The sequence below is a fragment of the Lepidochelys kempii genome, chromosome 18 (genome assembly GCF_965140265.1).
Source record: "Lepidochelys kempii isolate rLepKem1 chromosome 18, rLepKem1.hap2, whole genome shotgun sequence".
Taxonomy (NCBI): Eukaryota; Metazoa; Chordata; order Testudines; family Cheloniidae; genus Lepidochelys; species Lepidochelys kempii.
This window is the reverse complement of record NC_133273.1, coordinates 11736354-11757801: the sequence shown is the minus strand read 5'-3', so window position 1 is coordinate 11757801 and position 21448 is coordinate 11736354. Positions and strand designations below refer to the sequence as shown.

General features: G+C 38.6%; 1 protein-coding gene across 1 annotated transcript in view; it reads left to right on the top strand.

Moving 5' to 3' along the window:
* Window positions 1–5255: 5255 nt before the first annotated feature.
* Window positions 5256–21448, top strand: part of PRDM2 (PR/SET domain 2) — a 119505-nt gene continuing 103312 nt past the window's right edge. The window contains exons 1-3 of the mRNA XM_073317134.1: window positions 5256–5381; window positions 13783–13850; window positions 20942–21015. Coding sequence (XP_073173235.1) covers window positions 21007–21015 — 9 coding nt within the window. The 5' untranslated portion in view covers window positions 5256–5381; window positions 13783–13850; window positions 20942–21006. The remainder of the gene's footprint in view (window positions 5382–13782; window positions 13851–20941; window positions 21016–21448) is intronic.

Genomic DNA, 21448 nt, shown 5'->3' with positions numbered 1-21448 from the left:
AGTGCTTTATATCTTCAAAGTACTTTACAAACATGAACTAATTAATCTTCAAAACAAACTTGGGAGGTAGCCTACCTAACATCCTCTCATTTTAGAGAGGGAAACTAGCAGAGAGGTCAAATGATTTTCCCAAGCCAAAGAAAGAATTATAGTTTGACAGTTCCTGGGTCCTGAAAACACTAACTCATACCTCTGTCTATTTCCCTGACAGCTAATGAAATCCTATCTATTATCAACAAACCATCTTAAGAGCTTTGGAGGGAACTATTATTGTATTTGAGTTTTTTCTATTCATGTGATCTCTGCTGCCTACTTCAGTGTTCTATTCTTGTTTCTTAAATAGCATAAGAAATATTTATTTTTGTAAAGACGAACACTTTAATAAAAGTGTTAAATAAATAAAACTATATTTTATATATAAAATATAACTAAAATAAATTTAATAAAGTTGACTTTGTGTTAAAACAAAGCTGTATTTTCTTCTTCAGAAGCAATGCTACTAGTGATTTGGAATTAAGATATATATTCGTGCACATGAATGTATCTAAACAGAGTTTCATAGCACGTCTAATATTAAATACCTAAATGGGTAAAAAGAAAAATGACTGTAGGTCATTGCTTTAGATGCAAGCATAAAGCTAATTTCAATGAAAAAAAAAAAAGAAGCACAAAATACCCCAAACAGTTCTATAATATAACAAACTACCCAACAAAACCTGCTGCTTCTCCAATACATAAACTAAGCCTACATTTTATTTTAAAAAGTGTGTATGGCTCTCTTGCTTTTTTATAGGGAGACAATTTCCCAGAATTCCCACTCACCTGTTTCCTTATACCAATATCCCAAGCTTTAGATTCCAGTTTAGGACTACATTTCCCATGATGACTTTTAGTCAAGTATCCTCCAATCAGCTACAAGCTAGGTCTTTAAATCAGGCTTCTATGGGGGTGGTTCCTCCCTTAAAAAGGAAGGAAGGTTGAATCAATTCCAATATATGAAAAAAAGTTTTCTCCTTCTCTTCTCACAAATGGGTGAGTAAACACAGATCCATAGATAATACGCATTGTAACAAAACTAACAGGGTTTAAAGTCTTATGGAAAAAATATTATTTTGCATTTAGTGCTATAGTTGTGCATGGTGCTTTAGAGGTGAATAAATAGTCAAGATCCCCTATCCCATGGAGTTCATAATCTAAATTAGACCAGAACATAAAATGCCAGCATCTGGGATATAAGGAGTGAGAGAGGAGTGAAAATGGAGTGAGGAATTCTGCTGTTAGGGCAGCATATATTTTTAAACATGAATGAAAATCTACTTTCATATGGGTAAGTATAATATATAAAGGTAATATGTTGTATTTTGCATGAGGATAATTAGTAATTACTTAAAGAAACCTTAATTCTAAATTAACTTTTTTGTGGGTGGGAGGATTTGTGTGTGCCAGCCATGTTCCCTCCCTTCCCCATTTGCCTTCATCCCTTCTAACATAACAAGTCTCCAGTTTCTCATTAGCATTGAGGCTTGGTTTCTATTAGAAAACTTGCATCGGTGGAATTAAATTGATTAGTAGTACCAGTGTAAACCCTTAATATAGATGCACTTTAAGATTTTTCATTTATGCTTAAACCAATTTAATGTACTATAGTAAGCTAGAACAGTTTAAGCATGTCTATGTTGATGGTTTGCTGCTGGTGTAACTAGATTAGTTTTAAATTGGTTTTGTTACACTGGTGCACATTTTCTAATGTAGACAAATCTTGAGTATTCCAGGTGTGAAAAGTGGCTGATCTCCCTTCTAAAAAAAAAAGAGGAGAGAAACAAGTATAGTAATACATTTACATTTAAACAGAGCCCCTTTCTTTCCACAAGAAAGAAAGCTTAACACACTATGAACATATAAATCCACAGAAATGCATCCACCTCTGGGTATAAGCGAGGTAGGGATCACCATAATAATGGAGGAAAAATTTTGGCCAGGACACTGGAGCATGCTCCTACTCTTACAAAAATGAGTCATGGAGGCTGAGGTTTTCAAAGCAGTACAAAGGAGTTAGCCATATATCTTCCACGATAGAAAAAAAAATCCTTTGCACTGACTTTAAAATCTCAACAAAGGAGCTTTAATGTCCATGAGGCAGAAAGGGCCTTAGTTATCAAGACTGTCCCTTGCAGACTACAAGGAAACTGAGTTTATCTGCCTTGAGAGAAGGGCTGAGAAGACCCTGCTGGGATTTGAATGTCTGGTTCTGAAGAATCTTGCCATTACAAATCCGAATTTAGCTTATCTTGTCCCAAGAGCTTTATAGGGTCTAACTTATAAAAAGGTTTCAGAGTAACAGCCGTGTTAGTCTATATTTGCGAAAAGAAAAGGAGTACTTGTGGCACCTTAGAGACTAACCAATTTATTTGAGCATAAGCTTTCGTGAGCTTATAAAAAGGATAGCTCATAATCAAGAATGTTTATTTTGAAAATACTTGTCTGTGTATATTCTGTACAGTCTTTGAATTTACCAGACACCCAGCCTGAAGTAACTACAAAATCTAAAGGGGGGAAGGGCATCAGTGATGAGCAAGGAAATGCCTTGGTGAGCTACTCTGCCACCCAACTTCTGGGAAAGGTCCTGGGATTTCTGACAGGGTGCTGTCCCTGAACATTGATCAGGACTTCATTTCTGAATCAGTCTCTGGCTAGCAGGAGTTAAATTTGAAACTCTACTCACCTCTCTGCTGGAAGGGAGAAGGAGTTTTCTGCCTCCCTTCCTACATCCAGGATTTCCTTGCCTGCTACAAGGATGGAGGAATGGGTTTTGCTACTTTCTGTCCCTCAATGATTCCTAGTTATTAGGAGGGAGAAATGATCTGTTCTTGTTATACTCCTCTCCTTCTCCAATTTTGTGTTCTCGGGACTTCCTCCATGAATAACTCCAGGACCTGCTTCAGCTACCTGTAGTTTCGACAAGCAGCTGCAGTGAGAAATGAACATTATTCTTGACGGTTTCAGTGCTGACCACAGGGTTCTGATTGCTGAAGAGCAGCTGTGAATCTGGCTTTTGTCCTGGTAATTTCACTCTGCTGTTGCCTGGCATAGCTATGGACAACAGAGGCACAGGAGTTGTTTGGCTTCAGACTCTGCACTCTTTAAAGTTGAAAGGTTTCAGAGTAGCAGCCGTGTTAGTCTGTATTCACAAAAAGAAAAGGAGTACTAGTGGCACCTTAGAGACTAACCAATTTATTCATGAAAGCTTATGCGCAAATAAATTGGTTAGTATCTAAGGTGCCACTAGTACTCCTTTTTTTTTTTAAAGTTGAAAGGTTATCTTTGTAATCATCAGTGTTAGAAATTGAATGGGTTATTTTAAATTAAGCAAAAATTGTCAAGTTAGGCAATTTTTCCTTGCTTGCTCGGGAAAGTTTCCAACTCACCATGTGGAACAGTATTCTTCAAACCAGATATTTTATAGTTTGTATTGATACTTTGCCCATATTTATCAGTAGTTTTACTCCATCTTTTTATATACATGCACAATTTGAAATCAAATCAAACTACAAAAATACCATTCTGCATTTTAGATCTCTAAACCATAAACAGTCTGGTAATATCAACCCGCTCCATCCCCAATTGTGTTTAACAGAAGAATCCTTCCCCATTTATGTTATGAATGGCACATTCTCCTCTTGTCTATGGAAGAGGGAAGAAAATCAGGCCACCTAATTCTATGTATATAGAATTTCAAGTTCAAATCCTTATAGTCAGACTATACAAAGAGAGACCCTATTATATGCAATGATACATATGCATAAATGTATCAAGAGATGAGCCTACTCTGGTTTTTCATTAAATACCTGCTCAGAAACTACAGTGAGAAGATGTTTGTTGCTACAGGACATCACAATATGTTTGCTGTTTCAAAAGGACACTAAAATTTCACATTAGGTCCCAACAAGTCAGGAATTTCACCATCACCCTCCCTTTCTACACCTGCCAAATCTTACTTTTTGGGAGTAGGGAGGTCTCTCAAACCTGTGCCCCCGATGATGAAGTGTTTCTCTGACATTTAACATCTCCATTCATTCCAACTAGTTTCTGACAGCCCCTGAGCTCAATCAGCTTGAGGAGTGAGAACTCCCTTGTGGAGCTGAACTACTGAAGGGAGAGAAACAAGAAAGGGCTAAGAAGGGAGAAGAATGTGCTCTTGGGGGCTGGGGGTTAATTATGGAGGTGAGCACCTGCAACTGATTTGTCAGGAGGGATATTGAGGGAGAGGGAAGAGTCAGAGTTTGGGTGTCTTGGGAAATGGGGCCTTTTGAACTGGTCATAAAATGGGAATTATATTTTTAAAACTGAAGAAATTGTCCTCCCTTTTCATCACAAAATTTCAATGTTTCCTCACCTCTACTTTGAGGGTACTGAGCCATGGAGGAAGGGGGTCAAGGTTGAAGTTTTGGGAGTCTTGAGAGTTTGGGAACAAGTAGGGAGTGGGCAGAGGAGCGGACTGGGGGTTTGGGGAAGTGACTGGGGAGGGGGCAGAGGCAGGGCATGGGGAAGGAGTTTGGGACTGAGTAAGGAGGGGGCAGAGGTGGGTTGGTGGAGTAGGGAAGGGTTATGGGGAGTGGCCAGCGGTGGGTTTGGGAGGGAATAGGGAGGGGGGGGCACAAGCAGGTTTGGGGAGAAGGCAGAGGTAGTTTAGGGAGGAGGGAGAGGACAGAGGCAGGGTTGGGGGGAGTCGGGAAGGGTTTCAAGGGAGGGGGCAGAGGTGGATTTGAGGCAATAGGGAGGGGGCACAGGCAGGTTTGGAGTGGGAAGGGGGTAGAGAGTTTGGGGGAGGGGTTGGGGCAGGGGGCAGAGGCAGGTTTGGGGGGCTGGGGGGAGTGTGTGGAGGGGGCAGAGACCGGTTCGGGAGGGTTGGGGGGAGTGTGTGGAGGGGGCAGAGACAAGCTTGGGGGGAGTGGGAAGGGGGCTGGGGCAGTGGGGAGGGGGCAGAGACCGGTTTGGGAGGGTTGGGGGGAGTGTGTGGAGGGGGCAGAGGCAGGTTTGGGGGGAGTGGGAAGGGGGCAGAGAGTTTGGGGGAGGGGGCTGGGGCAGGGGGGAAGGGGCAGAGACCGGTTTGGGGAGCGGACTGGGGGCGGGTGGAGGAGGCAGAGGCGGGTCGGGGTGACCCGCAGGAGACCTGGGCGATGGCTGGGGGCGGACTCGGGGGGCACTGGCTCGGGGTTCCCTGCTGGGGAGGGGGGCCCGTTCCTCAGCGCCCCCCTCATCTCGACGTCACTTCCGAGGCCGGAGACAAAATGGCGTCCGGCTGGTGCCGGAGCCTGGGGCTGCTCCGGGCCACTTAGAGTCGGGCCGGCCGCAGGGGCAGGCAGGCGGCGGCGGCGGCGCAGGTAAGACGGACCCGGCGGCGCTGCGAACAGACGCCGCCGCTGCTGCAGGGGGGGGGGCTTGGGTCCCGGGCTAGGAGCCTCCGCACGGGGCCGCTGGGGGCGCCCTACCCGCAGCCGGGGGACCGCCCTGCGCTGGGAGGGGCGATCAGGTGGGTCCCTGAGGGCAGCGCCGTGGAGCCGGCTCCATGGGATGCCCCTCGGCCGGGGCTGGTAGATGGGGGCTGTCGGAGGGCTCCGGAGAGGGGCGGGGGAGTTCTGGCTGTGGGGAGTAAAGGCCCCCCTCAGCCGTGAACCCCAACGTTGTGCCTTGGGGGAGGCGAGCAGGGCTCCTGGGGACACCCCCCTGCCCAGGGTGCTGGAGGAGGGGGCCGGGGACAGAGTCCTGACGGGCTGGGGGCCAGCGAAGGGAGTATTGTGCACATGGGGAGCAATGCGGGGTGGGAATCCGTTGGGAAAGGGGGGCCGCACCCATCGAGGTCTGTTTAAAAATGTCTTCGCGGAATAACGTTTTTGCAGCGGTCTGGGGTGGGGCGTTCGGACAAATATTGGAAATGCCCAAAACTAAGGAAAAACCTCCCAAATGCAATGAGATTCCCACTTGGCCAGTTGGAACGTGCAAAATAATATACCTCATTCAAACACACAATAATCTTGAGCCTACTCTGTCATCAGAAGCCATGACAATTGATGAGCCTTGCAGCTCATCTCAAGACCAAGAATCCAAGCTCTGTTTGACCAGGGAGAAATGAATTCCAGCGTCAAAGGCCTGGTCTGCTCATAAAAATTAGATTGACCTAGCTACGTTGGTCCAGGGTGTGAAAATCTTCATGCACTGTGAGATGTAGTTGGGTTGACCAGACCATCACTGTAGATGCTGGTAAACTGGTTGACGAATGAATCCATCAACCTAGCTACTGCCTTTTGGAGGGTTGGATTAACTACGTTGATGGAAGGGTTTTCCATTGGAGCAGGAAGCATGTACACTATGGTGCTACAGTGACACAGCTGCAGCACCATGGCTGTGGCTGCCATGGTATAGATGTACACAGACTCCTCACTGAAAATACCCTCTAACAGGGTCTCTTGCACAAACCAGAGAGCTCTTGCTTGAAGGTGGAGCAGTATCACTGGGGAAAGAGATGGTTCTTCAGGTAGCCTCAGACACAAAACACTTAGGGCTGTGTAGATCAAAACTCCAGTTTCAGACTGATTGGAAATCAGTGCAGGACATGGAGTGCTGGTATGATGAAATAATTCTCTTTGCAAAGTACTGTGGATAGTCACATTCTCACTAAAGTTTCCCAGTGATCTTAAAAACTGTAAAGTGTACTGCAGGACTTTGATTTTGAGGGACAAAGAAAATGTCAAACTCTTTCATCAGTTGCAGAAGGGAAAAAAGCTGCTTTTGTCAGTCACTACCTGAGCATCCAAATGCAGCAGAGAATTTAATAACCTCCGTATTCTGAAATTGAGTAATAAACAGAATATATGCTTCTCCTCTCTAGTGGAGCTGCTAACATTTCTCCAATTTTTTCTCCCAACTTACCCACATTCTCTGTCTTGATTGAGCTACCAGCTCTCTCATACAACTCCTGTTCTTGGCTAGTAATCCATCTCACTAGCTGAATCAGAGAGGATGGAGATGGTAGAGTAAGGTGTTGTCAACAGCTCATACTAACCTCTTCACATACCCTGCAAAGTCTAATGTTTACATGGTCTTCTCATTAAAATTTTCAAACGGTCACCACCACTGGTGTACCTCTACAAGTGCGAGCACTAGTATAGACTGGCCTACAGCAACACCTGCGCTCTCTAGACTTGCTCTGTGCAGGTGAGATGACAGTGGTTAAAACACTGGCAGTGGGTCAACATTAGCACTCCTACTGTTGCTGCTACAAACGGAATTGCTGACAGCAGTGGTGGGCAATTTTAAGAAACAAAAGACCCCTCAGACACTCTGAATAGTAGGTGTGACAAGATAGAACTCTGTGATGCCCCGCATGAAAGGCTTCAGGCTGATGGGTCAGCACTGTCCCCTGGGATCTCTTAGAATGAAAGGAATAGAGCAACCCTCTTGCTGTCCTTGGCAATTATTGTAGATGTGGCCAAAACTTCGGGCTCAGCAACATTGTAGGCAACTTTCATGTGTAAAACAGCATGCTTATTTTATCTTCCCGGTCATTTTCTACGATGGATGTGTTAGTGGGGAGACAAAGGTTTAAGTCCCTGGGAACGGGACTGTAGATGTACAGTTGTTCAGATTTGAGGATTCTGAGAACAAAAAGCCTTTTTCCAGGGAGGCAGGCGTGAAGGGGGGTGCTGTTTGTGTGTTTAGCTAAGGGTGACAGGTTTACAGGAGTTGGAGCGGACACCCTCAGTTCTTCCCTTTTCAGGAGTAGGCACTGTCCAGATAGAAAGACTGGCTTTTTTAAAAAAAACTTGTATATGTGACTTTTTATTGTTAAAAAGTTGGTAACACATGACTCTGCATGTGTGCAATGTATGCATCATTGGAGTAAAAGAAACACACATGCACAAGTTTCCTTTATATTGGCTTTCTGCATCACCCCCTGCCTAAAAATGGAGGTGAAAGATACAGCAGTAAATGAAAGTGAATCTAAATTTCTCTCAATAACTTCCTGGGCTGTTAAGATTTGAAATGGTTGATGAAGGGCTGATGCTCCAAGTCCCCGCCTCTCTCCTTTCAAGTCAAGTGTGTAATTCATGGACAGTGAAGATCTCCTAGACAACTCTGTGTAAGAGCAGTATTGTGTCCTGGGTTTCTTTGCCAACCTTCCTTTCCCCAGCACTGTTGTGCAGATTGTGATAGGCCTGTTAGTGTCAAATCTCCACTGCAGAAATGGCTGCGTTTCAGTGCTATATGCAGGTACTTTCTGAAGCACTTAGGGATTAGAGGGAATGGTATAGATGTAAAATATGAAATATTGTCCCTTTCTAGGTGTCTTTCTACTGCAGCCGAAATGTGCAAGCAGCACACTGTAGCTGACAGGTGTAGTAAGATTGCTCTGTACTCTTTCCAGAGGTATATAAACTCAATTGGGAAAAAGAATGCATGGTGCTGAAACTTATACATCAGATCTTTTCTTCAAATTTAACTTAAATCTTTCTCTGTTTAGTTAGCTTTGCTGTTGTATTTAATGCTTTCAAATGTGTAATTTTAACACTCTTGTCTATTGTGCCCTTCTGGATCACATTTTCACAAGCTTTACTTAATTGTTTAGATACCAGTAACATTTTTATTCTTGTGCATCAGTATATTTGAGATGCATTTAAGATATACATGAATATTTTATCGTCACAAGTCCTATTCAAAAACACTGACTTTCTACACATCATGGAAATATTTGTATATGAACAAACAATTCTACAGTATTATCAATAGGTTTCTTTCTGAAACATTATTTGTATTGTGCCTATTATTTCAAGGCGGTACTCATAATTTTGGGTGCTTTACCTACAGCAGAGTTTTTTGAGGCTGCTTTGAAGTGTGCCTTTGATGCACCTTAGGAGATCCTTATAGCACTGGTGCTTATTTCATGCTGTCTTTGTTTGATTCTTTGAAGAATCAAAGAAGATTATAAGGAGATCCTTATAGCACTGGTGCTTATTTCATGCTGTCTTTGTTTGATTCTTTGAAGGGCAGCCATCAACTCAAAATCTAATACTTTAGATTTTGGTACTTCATACCAATTTGTGGTTTTGAAATCATACTTTGGCTTAATTTTTTCTCTGGTGCTATATTGAAGACTCATAGACGCAAAAGGGGGAGGAGAACTGATTAATTAACTATACAAAGTAGAGTGACACTGACCGTATATAATGAGCTGTAAAATCAATAATGTAAATAGCTGAAAAAAATATTTGTACTTTAATATTTCTATTACACTTAAATGCTGCTTGCAACAATCGCAGTCACGTTTTTTCAGGCTGAAGTGTAATTTTTAAGTTAACTGTGTTCCTGTAGATTTCTTTTGAATTGTATCTTTAAAACGAAAATGGGCTTCATGAAACAAAGTATATCTATCTATTTTGGGGGGGTTATTCTTTAGGGTTTTTTGTTTTGTTTTTTGTTTTGTGGTATTTAGAAAACATGGTTTAGAGTAAGGGACTGGGAGCTGGGACTGCTGAAGTCAGTTCCCATTCTGTTTACTTTTCTGTGTGACACAGGGACAAATCACTGAACTTCTCTGTGTCTGAGTTTACCTGTCTAAAATGGTCATAATACTTACATTGGGGTATTGAGTATTAATTAATTGCTGATTATAAAGTTTTTTTTGAGATCCTCTGATGAAAGACTAGATGAGCACAAAGTGTTAACTTTGTATTTGTAACACGTAAGCGTTAGCTTTTTGCTTTGATTCTTTTCAGTTTTATTTTTCTCTATTGTGGCCGAGTATTGAATATGTCCTAGTTTGTAGATTGCCACACAGGTAAATATTCAGGAAGAATGGAGAGCTTTAACCCACAATTACCTAGTTTGGGTAGTAATCAAACCCCACTTTTAACACAGCTTTAACTATCTGCAACTAGTCTGTTGTTTTCAGATCCTTGCTTATGTAACTGTCCTCTGACCTCTCCCTGACTATCCTATTACTTAATCTACAATGGGAAGAAATGAGTTGTTGTGGAGAGCTTGATGTGTAGATGTGGCAAACTCAGGGTTTATTTTTGCATTGAAGATTTCTTAGCATGGTTATCTGTTAAAAGTATTTATTTAGGTTAAAGCAGTTCACTTGGTTACTTAATATAGTGGTGCTAGTCAGGGTCCCCACCAGGGTTAATGATGCAACAGTGCTTACTTACCTTAGTCTCTAAGGTGCCACACGTCCTCCTTTTCTTTTTGCGGATACAGACTAAACGGCTGCTACTCTGAAACTTGCTTACTTATGGTTTCTGTGGGATCACTGATTGCTTTTGTTTTGACAGTCCGGAATGACTGAAAATGTCTTTGTAATTAAGCTCCCACAGACAATGCTAATTGTTTCTATTTTTTTAAAAGGTCTGGATTTAAAAAAGCCTCTTACGGTTAACATCAATTAAGATATTTCTACAAGCCTTATTTCACTGAATTTGTTCAAAATTGTTATATAGCTTAAAAATACCTCAATATTAAATAGTAGGAATAAAAATGGAAATATGACTATCCTTTTTCTTAATTAAAATTGTTTATGTGGTATAATTAAAAAAAAAACACCTTTTCTGGTCAGAAGTGATGGAAAATCGCACTGTATGACTTGAGTTCTTTTTCATCTTCTGTCACTGATTTTCAGTCTGAGCTGGGGCAAGTCATACAAACTGTCTGTACCTGGTTTTCAATGTCTAAAATGGGAGTAATCTTTGTCTGTTTTTCCGATCTATAAATTGGGGATAGAAGTCCTAAAGAATTTCCACATGTACAAAGATGATTAATATTGTTTATATAATCAGAATTTACCCTATTTAGTTTAAACTTAGAACTTTTGCTAAACATACTATAAAATCTAGATAAAATATGCTCTGCAAATACAGTTTTTGTGCTGGATGACTTTTGTTTATTTCTTAACTTTATTCCATCTATGGTGTGTTTTTCTTTTTTTAATATAATATATCTTTTAATCATAAGCTTTGCAAGTAGAATTCAGAACAAGGCCAAAGTATTTTGTCTGTAAATTAAGCCAGTGTTCTACTAACTAACTAACTAAGCTAACTGCAATGCTTTCTCTACTAAGGATGTCATGCATAGCTTCCTCAAAATAAACATAACTTGTTGACTAAGACTGAATGTTTCTAAACAGGTTTTTCTGAAACTCAAATCAAGGTTATGAGATGCAGCAATTCTTGTTTTACTTATAACTGTTTATTTTCCAGTCAATTTTGTAACTAGTGAAGGGACCTAGTAATTCTGTAGAATTTAATCTTGTGGCAGGTTTTGATTCGAAGCAACTATTACTCAGCAATACTTCCTTTAAATTAGTTTTAAAAAAATTCAGAGATTGCTGTATTAGTGAGAGTGCTACCTGGAAAATGCTTGGCAAACCCTTTCATTCAGGACTTTTGTATTTCAGGTGGACCTCGGGGTATCTTTTATAGACTTACTTAAAACTGTTTATAAAAAGACTGAAGACTATTTTTAGGCTTGCGCATCAAGTTCAGAACCTAGTGGTTTTTGTTTTGTTTTTTGTTTGTTTTTGTTCTGTTTTGTATATGGTAAAGAACAATGTAGCAGGGATTCTTGTAGCCAACTTCCTCCCACCCATATAGTGAGTGAGAATTGGGAGCCAGGGCATTCTATCAAATTCCTCTCTACCAGCATGTGAGGTAAGAGTCCCACTCCTTTAGTTCCTGGGGAGTGCCTATAAAAGGGCATCCCTCCCTAGGAGGGCCGAATAGCAGGGGCCATAATTTCTTTACTGCAGGTGTCCAACTGACATCACCATCTGTTGGCTTTTGGTGTGTTTTGTTTAAAGAGGACTTGGCAATTTGTAGAGGAGGTGAAGTGACTGAAGTTGAAGGTCAGAAAAAAATGGAATAATCGGGGACTGACTTATTGCTATTATATAGGCTTTTTAATTACAATTACACTAGAAATATAAGAGCTAAAGCAGAACATAAACAGGGACTTTTGGAAATAAAGCAAAACAATTAGTAATACTTATAAAATCATTGAAAATATTTTGATCTAGAAGAAACTTATGATCGGAGTGGGGCAGAAGGATGATAGTGACCAATGAAAAGAACAAAAACAAAAAGAAACAAAACTTTTGGGCAGAGGCTAAAAAACCCCAAATGGAGAAAGCCATGAACTAAGTACCTGGACAAAATGGGCAATGGCAAGGAATTAATATTTATTTTAAAAGTAAAATATAATAGATACATAAAAATATAACATAACATGAGCTTAGACCTGTGCTAAGCATCCTGACTGCTTTGCCTGTTTGTTGCATTACTTTTCTCCTCTCATCTTCTGTCCTCTCTTTTGAGATTGTAAACTCTTTGGGGCAAATATAGTATCATGTTTGAAAAGTGCCTAGCACTTTGCAGGTGGTACCACAAAACAGATAAACAGTAATAATTTTAGAGACTAACAAATTTATTGGATGAAGTGGGTTTTAGCCCAGAAAAGCTTATGCCCAAATAAATTTGTTAGTCTCTAAGGTGCCAGAAGTACTCCTTGTTTTTTTTGCTGATACAGACTAACATGGCTACCACTCTGAAACCAGTAATAATTTTGGCTCTGATGCATTCTCCACCAGAGAGAGAGACAATAGCCTTCAAGTATAGTGTTTCTGTAGGAGAGATAAAAATGTAATTCCCTGAGGGAATGAGTCTGAACAATATTATAAAACATTTCAGCAGAGGGTACAGAATTTACAGTGAAACTGCCTTTTTAGTTTAATTTCTCCAGCTCTTTGTTCAATATTTATATTTATCCCTTCCTTGAAATGGTTAATAGGAACAGTTCATCTTTATCCAGATAATTTTAAGGGTTTCTGGGGTTAATGAGATGGAGATAAGTGTTTGTTTTTCTCGTACCTCTTGTCAGTTTGCATTGTGTAAAATAAAAATAAAGCAATTCCCCCCAAAACCCCCACCCAGAGTCCTATTTGGAACTCTTAATTTTTAGACATGTATTTACTTTGCACTGCAGTGTTTTTTGCTACAGAAGCATGCAATAATATGAAACATACCATATAAAAGATTATGCACCCCCTCAAAAGGAAAAGGACCTGTTTGCTCAAACTGCTTAATTGGAGACTTTCCCTCTGATGTTTAACCACATACGGGCCCCTCAGTCTGCCTTCTCTGTTCAGGGAATGCAGTGCTCCTACTGAGGAAAAAGTGATGGTATTCTACAACATTCTCCACGTTTTTTCCTTTTTTAAATTTAGCAACAGTGAGAGAGATGTTGGCACAACCGCCCATGCCATTGCACTTCCCATTAGAGCATTGTGGGGGTGGGAAGAAGAGAATATTATACCTAATATGCAACTAATACTAATAAATGTGAAATAATATCTGAGAATACTGCAAATTTTGGGGCAGTCTGTTCCTTCTTCATCATTTGTAAGGTTTTATTGAAAATGCAAACCTAGCCAATATTACCCATTTTAAGAATAAACAAGAAAAACTACGAAGTTGAAAAATAAATTTCTTCACAAAGCAGCTATCCTATAGGATATTGGAAAAAACTCTCAGCCTAGGTAAGAGTTAAGTAAAAAAACCAAAAAAAAACCCCAATTGTGTTGGGTTTTCTCAACTAAGGCAACTTAAGCTTCCATCTGGAGTTCCTTAACTATTCCTTGGTTCAGAAATACCCTGAATTGTAAAACAGATACTGTTTGTTTGAGGATACTCCTCAACTAAGTCATATTATCATTCTTTTATTTTTGCATGTGGATAGCTTTTTCAATCTGCAGGACACCGTTCACACGAGAGAACAGTCTCATCCTTGAAGAGCTTGCAGTTCAGGTTGGTTATTTCAGTGGTATGTGAAATTGTCACTTTGGAGAAGGAGGGCAAAAAGCCTTATATGTGACATTCATGATTGGTCCTGGGAAGCAAAACACCTTGTGCCCTATATTAAATCATGCTCAATATAGGATTTTACCCTTCTTTGGGGTGGGAGATGTGAATAAGTAGTTTTAGCAGATTTCACATTACTTACTTAGTGCTGTAAATGATGTGATATTGAAAGAAAATAAAAGTTCACATCCTCTTAAAAACACAAATAACTGGCAAAGAGGTAGCTGTTTCAAGCTTTTGTGGGTGTAAGTTAAAGGGAGCAGTTAGAGATGATACAGAGAAGAAAATAGGAGGGGAGTGTAGGATGAAATGAAAGAAGAGATGGGAACAGGCACAGAATTAAAGAGGCTTGAAGGTCAGGACAAATGGTTATGGAGAAGAGACAAACGTAGAAGGAGAGGAGATGCTGATTTTCCTTGCAGTTTCCAAAAAGTGGGTCAAATTCTGATCTCAGTTACACCAGTGCAAAGCTAGAATAACTCAATGGATTAATTTATACTGTTGTAACTGAGAGCAAAATTTGGCCTAACCATACTTAACAATCTTCTTTTGCATTGATGAGCCCACTGTTTTAAAAAGAAAATGATTGCTTGGGCATGAGTGTTTCACCTTTCTCACACATTTTTACAGTTGAGCCTGTATTTAGTTTTCTAAAAGTTCCTTGTGGTAAGAGAGTCCTGATTTAAAGATGGAAAAACAACCAGTATTAAGGCCAACCAACAAAACATCCTAGTTTATCTTTCTATGACCTTCATTTCCCCTTATTCTGTATGGATGAGAGAGTAAAGTTTAAATGGTAGGTTTCACAGTAGCAGCCGTGTTAGTCTGTATTCGCAAAAAGAAAAGGAGTACTTGTGGCACCTTAGACTAACCACTTGATTTGAGCATAAGCTTTCGTGAGCGACAGCTCACTTCATCGGATGCATTCAGTGGAAGTTTAAATGATGCTTCTGAGAATGTTTAAAAGGTGAACTTCAAAGGGAAACTCAGTATTGAATTGAGCCTTGAAATTTGTACTGAATTGTATAATGGGGAGTTTGGGGGAATTGACACTGAAATCTAGCCTTATCTCAGTTCTGAGTTTCTCTTTGCAGTTCACCTTTCACATAGCTTTTAAAAATTAAGGGGGGTTACACATTCTTCCCAGATCTAGTGGAGAGAACATTTCACAGTCATATGGCCATAATGGAAAATAATGGTGGACCATAGTAGTTTTTACTGACAATACAGTAGAAAAAGAAGTAGTCAAACCTTTTTTTCACAGTAATGATGGTTTGACAATAAATATGTTTCTGATGCACTGTAATTTTATGGTAATTTAACACTGCTCTGATTATTTAGCAGAATGAATTGGGAAGCAGTCATGTAATGAATCAGTTCACTTTGATCTCTCAGTATTGTTTTATGGCAGTAGTATGCTCCTCTTGGTAGAGCAGTGGATTTAAAATCTCAGGCTGCATTAGGTAGGGTTGAATTGCTGTAACCTAGTGTGAGAATAGCGACTGCTGTAGGTTTCAGCAGTTAATTTCTTTTATCAATGTTGCTGGGAAAAGTGAAGAGATAATACCACTTAGTCAGAGGGCAGTTGTAATTGCAGCTGCTGAAGAATGTGAAAATTGTTAATTTAAAGATGTGTGGCTGGAAAAGGGGCATATGACAATTATAAATGTGTTCACTGATTGTCTGCTACACTGTTAATATCTTGCCATGTAATGGAGATAGAAGAAATGTTAAATTATCCTTTTGTGTGTGTTACTAGTAGAGAGAAGTTTTTTTTTTTGCCATCTGGTGAACAAAGGCAAATATATGATATACCAAAGGTCTGTACATCTCACAGTTAATGTCTAGGCAGGCTGTTCTGCAGTATTGAATTATTTCTTGTTTTTTTTACTTGAAGGAGGGCATTCTTATTGAATTCTTAAGCCATTCTTGTATTTCTCCCATGTTAATTTTTATGTAGTGGCAGCACCCTTTCTGCTGCTAGTCATCGCAGTGATTGCTTAATGCTAGTCAGAGTACACGGACTGCTACATTTAAGGACTTACATGTTAAACAAAGGACAAGTTATATAATGTCACTTCTGGTTTGAGGAATTTATTATGTTGGTATCAGGTTACAGCATCCTTAAATATTTTCCAGTTTTTAATGCTTGCATTGTATCAGTTTGCCAGCAACGTTTGATCAGTTGTTTTTGGTGAAAGACTGAAATCTACTGAGCAGCTGCTGTAGGTTTATCCTATAATAAATATAACGATTTAAGATATTTTTCAAGCATACAGCTTAACCAGTAACGAATACAATATTAATTTAACAAAGTTTAATTTTGGAATCATTCTTGTATCTGGCCTCACCTTCCATAATTACAATGTATTTGCAGTTTTCTTGATTTGATCAACCTGTTGCTGTTATCCTGTCTCCTGATCAGCAGCATCAAATGGGTAATATGGAGTTTTTAAAACTTGAAAGTGACTCTTAAACCCCTTTTGGAAGTTAATTTCATTTTTATTAATAAAGATATTTTACAAGGATCTGGGGGGTTTTTTTTGGTTTCTTTGCAAGTCATTTAACAACCACCTGGAGAATTAACTAGGTGGCCATTAAATGTCCAGAAAACTGTCTGGGCGGTGAACCTTATTGCTTTAATTATAGCTGTTTGTTGTAAAGGAATCTGGATTTCCTTCCAAATTCCGATTTGTTCATATACTACTTGTTAATGATTATGTATTCTAGCATCTAGAAATAGGATCAGAAATGAATGTTATGAACATGAATTAGCAAAAATAGAATGTTTGAGATACAGCCATAATTTAGAGTACAGTAATTGATATGGACACTTTTGACATTTTGTTCATTTCCAGTAGTATAGCCAATGTCTAAATATTCTATTCTGGACTGTGTTATTGATTAAGCTTACCTGATGGATACAACTGTATGTTACTGTTGAATGAAAACACGGTCAGCTAAAATATCTATTTTACCTCTTCCTAATCTGTTACAGCAGTTCATGTGAGATTTTTTTCCATAGTAATAACACAGTTGTAGTCTATTATCATTTTTCAAATATTTCCTTTTAGTGTGTTTGTGCTAATTGGAATCTGGTATGTCAGGATTATCTTGATCATAAATAAAGGTGATGTGATTTCCCTTATTTTTTCTTAATTTTTATTTATGTAATGATTTGTGAATTTAGTTCAAAAATTATCCTATATGTGGTGTAAGTCATTTTATCTGATTATGTAGTTAGGTCCTGATCCTGCGAACATTTACATATGTTGAGTAAGGCTTTGTCTACACTAGCACTTTTGCTGGCAAAACTTTGTTAGTCGGGGTGTGAAAAAAACACCCCCCGACTGACATAAATTTCACCAACAAAAGTGTCGGTGTGGATAGCGCTATGTTAGCGGGAGATGCTCTCCCACCAACGTAGCTACCGCCACTTGTTGGGGGTGGCTTAATTGTGCCCGCAGGAGAGCTCTCTCCTACCAGCATAGAGTGGCTACATGGGAGACCTTACAGCGGCACAGCTTGCAGTGGTACAGCTGTGCTGCTGTAAAGTCTGTAGTGTAGACATAGCCTAACTTTACATATCAGTAATCCCTTTGTATTCAGCGAGACTTTGTACATGCACAAGTGTTTGCAGAACCAGGGTCTTTCATTTTATTCGGTTTTCTAATTTTTAAATCTTTTTTGGCTGCCTAGTGGAAGTTGAACATTACGTTGTTGCTGTTAAAAAAAACAAAAAAAAAACAAAAAAAAACAAAAAAACTTGTGTTTTGTGTCCCGATACTATCCTTTCTGTAGGTGTAAAGGGAGCCAAGTGACTGTCTAGGAGATTATATTTAATAGTCTTTATTCTTTTTCATAATGAATATCAATACGTTTTTGTGAGATAAGTTAATTACATTCTCTTCTAGCAGTTTAACAGTGAAATACACTAATTACAAAGTCTTGTCAAATACAGCAAGATACAAAACTGAAAAAGATTTAAGAAAAATTCTCAAATCTCTTTCCATTATAGATGGGACTTGTAACAAAAGTAGTTAAAAAAATTTAACCACCAAATTTCAGTAGGTATCGCTATAAAATCAAATTCTATCTATACTTATGCTTTAGGCTTAATTTTATTTTCTCTTCTAGTTTTCTGCCTTGAAGGTACCTAGTTCTTGACTTTGGTACCTTGTTGTAGTAGTTTCAAAAGTAGCTAATAGCTACTGTGTATGTTCAGGAAACTGTCCACAAAAATAATATATACATTTTTTTTTTAAAAAAAGAAAGCAGTACATTGAAGTTCACTGTCTTCTCCTCATATTGTTAGAGAATTGTCAAGAAGTGTAGACAGCCAGCTTTTTAAAAAGTTTAATAAAACATTTCTATTAATATTTAGTTTTATAAAGATTTTCTTAAAAATACCATGACCATTTTGTGTGTGCTGGATTTAAATACACCTTTATAGTGTTCTCAGTGTCATAGAATTAAATTAGTATATGAAAACCAGGGAGAAAACTGGCTAGCTCCATTGTCCAGCTAGAACAAAGTTAAAAAATTAAATAGCGTAAAGTGAATTAGATGTTTACAGTTATTTTCAGTGTTAATAGTGTGTCTATGATTACCTTAACACAGGTAAGAGAGCTTTTTTTTAGAAATGATTTTAATCTGACAGTTTTCATTTAGCATCTACCCCTCAATGCGTACGCTTTGTTTACACTTATTTTCAGTCCATGTCAAATAACCATTGTTCAGTGGGTGAGAAAGTGGTGCTGATGTAAGTATTCCTTTTTCAGGGAATGTTTTTATTCCTCATTATTTGCATTAATGGCTCTACAGTTTCATAGATAAATCAATTCAAAAGGTGTTCCCTATGCATTCAGTTTTGAATTTTAGGAACATTTACTGGTATTGTGTCCAGATTGTTCCAGCTCAACAAGATCGAACACAAATGCTAACGTATCTGTTTTACAAAACAAAACCATGCTCTTTATATCAGGAATTTCTCTTGGTGTTGAAGCAAGATATTGTGAAAACAAGACTTTTATTTTACTAAAAATATAAAAAATTGAGTCTTTCACACCGCAAAATGTTTTGAGTCCTATATTAGTCCACAATATTTTATCTATAAATTGACTTAGATATGGATACATAGCCCAATGGAACAGTTAATAAGTACTTAAGCAGCGATGCTGCTAAAGTACTCTCAAACTTTTTTATGATATAGGCTGCATGTTAACATAGAAGTTTGTCATACTGTCTACTTTTGCTTTACATATGATCACCCCCTCCGTGTAACAAGCCATCTTTCCATTAGTAAGTCTCCATGGAACCTAGCAGTCCATAAATCATATTTCAGGAACCTCTTGAGTAAAGCATTTAAGTAACAGTATCTAAAGTAAAAACTACAATATTCAGGAAGGAGAGGCAAGTAAATGTATCAAAGCTGAGGGCAGTATGGGAGGCCCCTGAAGAAAGACTGTGATAAAACATAAGAATATGAACCTCAGCCAAAAGGCTAGGGACCAAAGGGACATATTGATGTCACTGCAGGACTTAACAAAATCAAAATGTTGATGCCATTTGGGAGCTGCTGAAAATAGAAATGAAAAGCGTTGAGTCTTATCTATTTTTCTTGGATCTCATTGGTGCTGCCAATCTGGAAAGTCAAATTTTTGGGTCAAGGAAAGTTGTGAACATATTGGGACTGAACATGAAAATGAAATGTTTTTGAATGATTTGTGCCTGCTTGATGGGTGTGCTGAAATCTTTTGGAATATCTTAGTTAAAGTTCCAAAAAGAGGTCCTTTCTTCAAACGTCAGAGTTATTCGAAATTCAGGGGCTGATCCTGCAACTGGCTCTGTTCAGACCGAGACCTATACCTGTGGAGCAAGTTGCCAGATTTAGGTTGGATAGTTTCCCAGCCTTTTGTCTAAACGTAAGTGTAGTAAGTGGATTGTAGGCCAAAACGAGTTATTCATAGAGGACTAGAATACAGTAAGAGGTTCTCTTTTCAAGGAAAGTTTTTTTCTTTCATTATAATTCATATGATCCTCTATTCTTAAGAAATCATCATGGGTATATACATGACAATACTTGCTATGTTATGAGGCATTTCAACTTTTTGCGGATACAGACTAACACGGCTGCTACTCGGAACTTTCAACTTTTGTATAATTCAGAGAAGTGAGGAATTACTAGTAATTTATTTTGAGTGTTTTGCTAAAACACATTTTAAATTGTAATTTTAACATTATTTAGCCCAAGCATTTGAAAACATGCATTGTTAATATAACGGTATTAGTGATTGTTATCTTGCTTAAGAAAACTGAAGCCAGGAAAGTAACAGGAAAAACTGTATTTTCATAAAATCCGTTAGCAGTGTAGACACCAGTTAATCTCCAAGAGAAATAACGTGGTACGGTATATTTAATTTACTGCGTGGTACTAAACGATATTCATGTAACAATTACAATGTACTTGCAATAATGCTTCCTTGTACATAAATAACAGCAAATAACTACAATTTAAGGTGTAGTGTTCTCCTGGTAAATATAGACACAAGTCATTGGGGCCCCAAATTTAATTTATAGATGTGTATTATTTATGGAAACATGCTTTTTCAAACCTGGGGCCTTTAATATAAACTGTGCAGCTAAGTCCTTTCAAACTGCTACCTGTGGGGGTAAGCATCATGACTGTGTAGCTTAACTAAAATAAATCACTAAATTAGACTAATTCTTCAGCAATGCTTTCTATTGCAAAATGCTAACAGAGCTAATTTGTTTATAAAAACTGTTAAATCAATGTCAGTCATCTGAATACAGCTTGTTTCAGCTTTAAAAGATGCCGTAGAAAAATCAGTGATAGAAACCTTTCTTTGGGTTTTAAGATTAAATTTGAATCAGTTATAATGACAATGTAGCAGTCTGAAGCAGATTTGATATAAAGTAATAAGCTTCTTTTTGATAAGCCCCTCTCTACAGATCTTTATGTAGTTTCAAATCACTGTAGGTAGGCGTGTATTACAATTGTCTGTTTTTCTTTTTAGGGCTCATGTAATCACAGGAGTTTCTTTGTTGTGTGTATCTTTTCAGAACACAACAGGAATTCAAAATGAATCAGGTGAGTTTAAATGTAAGACTTTCAAAGTACCTTATTTAGATGTTAAACTAGTTAATTATTACCAGGAATAGTAATAGTGATCCACTAGAAAGCCAAAATGTTAGTCCTGTTCTTTAAAACCTTTGATTTTTGTTAAATCTTATAGTCCTTTTCCATTCACAGTTTGGGTGTATGTGAAGTTGATCTTATTTTATTAATTTTAATTGGCTTTCCTGTGTGAACTCCTGTGTGAATCAGAAGTAAGATATTGCGGCTGGCACCACTTACAAGAAAACTCCTCCAGGAGACCCATCAGTTTGTACTTTACTTTTATCAGTTTACCTGCTTATAAGAACATTTTGAAAATTGCAGCCTTCTGTCTGTTTTCCAGTTTCAAACCCACAATCATCAGAACCTATTATGAAGACTGAAACTGATTCAAGAAGAAACCTTC